Source organism: Vombatus ursinus, unplaced genomic scaffold, assembly GCF_900497805.2.
Source record: "Vombatus ursinus unplaced genomic scaffold, bare-nosed wombat genome assembly UNPS02000749.1, whole genome shotgun sequence".
Taxonomy (NCBI): Eukaryota; Metazoa; Chordata; class Mammalia; order Diprotodontia; family Vombatidae; genus Vombatus; species Vombatus ursinus.
In genome coordinates this window covers 4,491,095-4,497,020 of record NW_020940527.1, presented here as the reverse complement: position 1 = coordinate 4,497,020, position 5,926 = coordinate 4,491,095, and the positions used below count along the sequence as shown (strand labels likewise).

General features: G+C 51.4%; 1 protein-coding gene across 1 annotated transcript; it reads right to left on the bottom strand.

The window, feature by feature from the left end:
- Nucleotides 1-2,331: 2,331 nt before the first annotated feature.
- Nucleotides 2,332-5,830, bottom strand: FUT11 (fucosyltransferase 11). The gene is made up of 3 exons (XM_027858654.1): nt 5,086-5,830; nt 4,328-4,950; nt 2,332-3,303 (listed from the first exon to the last, which is right to left on the bottom strand). Exons 1-3 carry the CDS (start codon nt 5,767-5,769, stop codon nt 3,144-3,146), a joined length of 1,467 nt encoding a protein of 488 aa, XP_027714455.1. The 5' UTR covers nt 5,770-5,830; the 3' UTR covers nt 2,332-3,143.
- Nucleotides 5,831-5,926: the final 96 nt, after the last annotated feature.

The window sequence follows — 5,926 nt, the reverse complement described above, 5'->3', positions numbered from 1 at the left end:
TCTTTTCATAGGCAAAGAAAATAATCTTGAAGCTCTCTTCACTTTTATCTCCATTCTACCATTAATATACCTGATTCCCTCTCCATAAAAAACACACAAGAAAAATACGCAAGTAGGAGAGGTTATAATAAAAGCATTTTATTCCAAAATTAAACCTGAGATTATAATATAAAATAGTTAACAAGTCATGATGATGAAGGCAGTAAGTCACTGCAAAACAATCTGAAATAACACTGATTCCAAGGCAGACACTAATATAATTGGTGAATCGAACTCAGCAGGGGACAAATCTGAGGTTAACCAGGTTTATCCTATATCGCCGTAAGCAAGTAGTACATCAGGAAAAATAACCTAGACCAGCATCTCAAGTCCCAAAGACAGGATCAAGTTCACACTGGCCTGGTCCTCCTTAGGGAAAGCGAAACCCTCACTTGAGCTCCCTAGCTCCCATAGCCATGTTGCTCCACTCCACTTTCAACAATGTCCAGTGGTATCCGCTTTGCCACACAAGTGGTCAGTGCTAAGCTTGCTTTCTTGTGTAGTACTAGCTGGAGAGTAAAAAAAGAAAAGTCCAAGGGGCAGCTAGATGGCGCAGTGGATAGAGCTCCGGCCTTGGAGTCAGGAAGACCTCAGTTCAAATCCTGTCTCAGACCAGACACTTGACACTTCCTAGCTATGTAACCTTGGGCAAGTTGCTTAACCCCAATTGCCTCACCAAAAAGAAAAAAAAGAAAAGCCCAAATAGAGCTAGCAATCAGGTCTGCCTCATGGTTGCTAGAATTCTCTAATGACTGACCCACTCGGTGCATATAAAGTGCTGTAACACACTTGTATAATTAGAAAGGATGGTAGGGATGAATCTAGCACCTTCCCTACCATTCCAATAAAAGCATCTATCCTTTCATTGCACATAATGTAAATAACACCAAACTAGTTTTTGTCTCTGTTTAGTATATGTCCTATATCCTTAATATATGTCTGTTTCTAAAGCTGTAAATTTCGAGGGCAAGGCCTACTTTTCATTTCTTTTGTAGCTGTCCAGAATAGTGCCACATTCAAATGGAAAACGAGGAAAAGCTTTGGTTGATTGTTATTCATCTCATTCTCTAGAAGCTTCCTTTGAATCTCTTTTCCTTACTAAGCTTTCCACTAGAATGCCCAAAGACAGCTTAGGCAGCCTTTCTAATCTGGTGTAAAGTGCATTTTCTATCAGTCTCATAGTTTTCTGAGCATCAAAGAAAATTCCTTTTTATCACTGCTAGATACACTCAGTACTAGAATGTCTTGGCTGGCAAAAGGAAGAGCAAACTTCAGATAAGATTTCAATAATACTGGTGTGTGGATGTATGGGGACCATAGCTGCAAGGGTGAGGCATAAAAGCTGTCCATCACTCCCAAAGAAGATTCACTGATGAAGAACCACAAAACCTTTGTGTCTGTCTCTAGGATCCAACACAGTTTTGCTCCGCTGCTGTAGAAAAGGCCTATGTGGCCCTCTAGGTCCCCAAGTTTCGCCCTTTGACTGAATCCAAACTTCACAGAAGAAATGGGATTTGTTTCACATGTGGCCTTGAGGCTGCAGGTTCCCTACCCCCTGGCCTATGGTTTTCCTACGCAGAGGAAGTCAGGCTGGGCATACAAACCACAGTGATTTAAGTGGGTTTGGATGCATCCCCAAAGTTGACTGACTATAGCTTTTCATTTACCCAGCCACTTGTGGTGACCATCTCCTGCCTTCCCATCCCCATTAGCTTGGTGCCTTGGCTTTATTCCACCCTGAATAGAGAGACTGAATAATGCATGTCAATGGATAATACAACATCATAACACTGTATGGCTGGGAGAAGACAACAAAACTCTACACAAAAGCAGCAAACCAAGGGGAAGCTTAGTGAAGCTAAAATATCAATGCACTTGAGATGGAAAGTGCTTCAGAATATAAGGTATTCAAAAGGTCTATGTAAAATGGCATCTTTTACTTGTAAAGTCTGATGCTGAGTGACGTGAGCAGAACTAAGAGAACGTTGTACACAATAACAGCCACGTTGCATGATGACTAATATTGATAAACGTAACCCTTCCCAGCAATACAAGGATCTAAGACATCTCCAGAGGCCTTGTGATGGAAAATGCTATCCACATCCAAAGAAAATGGAAGTTGAATTGCTTTTTCTTCTCTTCTGTTGAGTTTTGTTTCCTCTTTCTGATGGTTCCTCCTATTGATTTTAATTTTTACTTACAACATCACTAATGTGAAAATATGTTTAATATGAATGTAAATATATAGCCTCTACCAGATTGTGCACCATCTTGGGAGGGGTGGGGAGGAAGAGGGAGAAAAATTTTAAACTCAAAAGCATATGGAAGTGATTATTGATAAATCAAAATAAATTAATTTAAAAAATGGCATCTTTAGCATCCTTCCCATAATTCGTTAGAGAATAAAATGACTTTGCAGCACACAAAAATGAACAAAATTCACTGAGCAGCAGGGAAAAGCAAGATCATGTGTTGCCAAATGGTATTTTGATTGGTTGACTGCCTCTTTGTATATCTTAATGTCACAAAGAGTCTGACCCCAGGAAGACTTTTCCCACTGTATTTTCTGGGGAAAAAACTCTGAATTGAGGGCCAGAAGACACAGTTCTAGTCTAGTCTCTGTCACTAATAAACTACAAAATTGGGCTAATCATTTCACCTGACCCTCAGTTTTGAAAAAGACAAGTGTGTATATGGGGGGAGGGGGGAAGGTTATAAGATTCCTTCCAATTCAGACATTTTAGGGCCCTCTGCCTTAAGGATGCCCAGATGAGACCTAAGAAGATGAAAAGTCTGGAGAACTGAGTAGTCTTTGCTATTTAACTCTGGGGACTTGATCTCTAAATAAAACCAGTCAGAATGCAGGGGGTCACTGAACCCTTCCCAGGGTCTGCCACAGAATAAGCAATTCTATTTCTGTCTTCCTGGAGGGTAGAAGGGCTTTTCTGAAACCACATACTAAACAGCATGACAGTGGGGTGGGGGGGAGATGTACTAGGAATCTCCATACCTTAAGAAGTAGCACCTTTCCCTTTAAGCCACAAAGCAGAAAGAGAGTCTGTCGTCTTCCAGACCGTTTCCCACCTCAGCTGTGCCCAAGGAGCTCATGTGGGTGGCCGGGGGTACTGGTTCCTTCGGAGGAAGATGTCCTGCATGTAATCCCAAAATCTCCCTTGGTGTGTCTCACTGTTGTGGATCATGGCAGTGAGGGCCTCCCCCTGGTCCAGGCCTTGCCAGTAATCCTGCAGCCACATTTCTTTCCAGCTGAAACATCAAAGGACTGGAATTATGGAGTTCTTAGTAGAGTCAGAAACACAACGCTGGAGCCAGCGGGTGGGGGGGGGGGACTATGCATTATAAGGGAGGTGGGGTAAAGTTCATACACACTAGACTGAGAGCCAGATTGAGGATACTTGCAGAGGCACCGGGGCCAGATGGAGCCGGAGTGTGGGAGGTTCTATGCTTTCCCAGGGGCTTTGTTTTTCCCAACCATGTAGGTGCCCCCTGTAGCTCAGCACCTGTAAGTGACCATGCCTACTTGTCTACCCTTCCTGTAGTCCACCCTAGCATAGAACTGAGCATACAGCTGGCAGAAAATAATACCTGTCCACGACCTGATGGACTTAGATGCTCCCCACCCCCTCAGTCATCCGCAGCAGCTCCTTAAAACCAATCTCTACCTGCCATTTGCTGCCCAAGGCAGCCTTTAAGAAGAACCCCATATTACACTAAGATAAAGTTACTGTAAAAGTGTTGAGCAGTCTTCAGAACTGGCACTCCCAATGACTGTAACCTTATCTCTAAGGCCCTGTTTGACATGGAGAGCACCTTATTCTCTGCATCATAAGATTCTTCCATGTGGCCCTCACATTTTCCTACCTCACCCCCCATCTCAGGGTCTTAATCTATCAAAGTCCAAATGACTGCAATAGCCTCACAATTGGTCTTGCTCCCAATCTCTAGCCACACCCCGCCCCAATACCAGATTATCCTTTCTAAAACACTGTTTTGATCCCTTCCCTGCTCAAAACCCTTCAAGGACCCACTGCTACTTAAGGTCCTCGGGCCAAACTGGCCTGAGGCCTGGCACTGTGGCTTGAGCAATCCCCTCCATCCCACTTCCCCCCCAATCTATCTTTTAGGACCTGTTCAAACCCCACTCCCGTCTTCCCCAAAGCCCTGGACCAAAGGGATCCCCCTCCCTCTACGGACCTCGAAGAGCAAGTGGAGAGGGCGGGGTCAGCCACAAAGGCCCTCTTCCCCCGATGGAGCGCCCGGCCCTCCTCACCTGTCGTTCTCAGGGATCTCCTCGAGCCTCCCAAAGCCGGGGGAGGGCTCGGGGCAGGCCATGTGGGAGTGCTGCGCGATTCGGGGCGGCGGCGGCGGGATGCGGGCAGGGTCGGCCGCGTGGGCCCTTTCGGCCGCCAGCCTGGCCAGCTCGTGGTCACAGACGAAGCACTCGAAGCCCTCCAAGTAGCTGGGCTGCCAGGGGTCGTTCACGCCCCACTCGCGCTGCTCCAGGCTGTCCAGAAGGAGCCGGTTGGTGATGCCCCCGGGCTGCTTGTAGGCCAGATACTTGGCGTACTCGTCGTCATTGCTGTCCAGGAAGTCGATGAAGGCGGCCAGCTGCTGCGGCGACTCGAAGTCGTCCACTAGGATGACGGCGCGCTCGTTGGGCATCCAGTCGCGCACGGACGGCGAGCCGCGGTACACGGGCACGGCCCCCAGGTGCAGCGGCCGCCACAGCTTCTCTGTCATGTAGTCGTCGCATATGGCGTTCTCCATGGCCAGGTGGAACTTGTAGCGGGACAGGAAGGCCAGGAGCTCGGGGTCCTCCGACGTGGCCGTGGCTGTGTCGCGCAGCCGGGCCGGCAGCTCGCGATTCTGCAGGCACTTGCCGTACGAGTCCACCTGGGCGCCGGGAAGGAGAGGACCGCCCCTCTCTTCACTGACCCCGCCCCGCCGCCCCTTTCGTCGCTGACCTCGCCCCCGGGACCGCCCCTTCCCTTCGCTGATCCCGCCCCCCCAGCGCGCCCCTCGCCTCACCGGAATGTAGCGCATCAGCTCGCGCACGTAGCGGTCGCGGTCCGAGGGCACGTCGCAGTGGGACTGCAGATAGAGGAGCGGCGCGTAGCCGCGGCGGCGCCAAGCGGCGCGCTCGGCGGGCGCGGGCGGGGCGTGGCGCAGGTAGGCGAGGCCGGGGAGCCACTGCAGCGGCAGCGGGTAGTCGGAGCGGCGGCTGAAGGTGGCGCTGAGGTTGAAGAGGCGGATGCCGGGCGCGTGGCTCAAAAGGAAGTTGTTGAGCGGCGACTCCTCGTGCAGCAGCGCCCAGCTCTGATGCGCCAGGCGGGGCAGCGGCGCCTCGGACGCTCGGAAGTCCGTGCCGTAGAAGAGCAGCGCGCGCGTGCGCGGCTCCCGCCGCCGCCGCCGGTCCCGGGAAGCCACGCACGCGCCGCGCGCGCACTCGATGCGCTCCGAGTCTGCGGGGAAGTGAGGGAACAAGCCGGGACTCCACCACAACAGGACGGGTAGGTCGTCCTCGTCGCGCCCCGGCTTCCCCGAGCTCCGCGCCACGCCAACCGAGCCCAGCGCAAACGGCGGCTGGAAAACCGAGCCACTCCAGGGCTCCGCACACTCTGCTTCGCCCTCGGGCCCCGGCTCGGCTCCGGCGCCGCCGCCGCCAAGCCAGAGTATCACCGCGGCCGCCAACGCCACGCTGGCGCCCTCCATGCCTGCTCCTGGTCTCGGCCCGCCGGCCTCAGATGAGACCCCGCCCCAAGGAGACAGGGAGGAGCGGGGGAAGAGCAACCCCTCCACGCATGCGCGCCTCCCCACGACCAGCTCCCATCCAAGCGTCTCGTCCAGGCCAAGAACCAGGCGATCTTAA

Bases quoted from the DNA above. Each gene is read 5' to 3' on its own strand.
- FUT11 (XM_027858654.1), bottom strand. From the start codon at position 5,769: ATGGAGGGCGCCAGCGTGGCGTTGGCGGCCGCGGTGATACTCTGGCTT. The intron at 4,951-5,085 runs GTGAGGCGAGGG...CCCGGCGCCCAG, and splicing joins AGCTGATGCGCTACATTCCG to GTGGACTCGTACGGCAAGTG. The intron at 3,304-4,327 runs GTGAGGAGGGCC...TTGATGTTTCAG, and splicing joins GAGATCCCTGAGAACGACAG to CTGGAAAGAAATGTGGCTGC.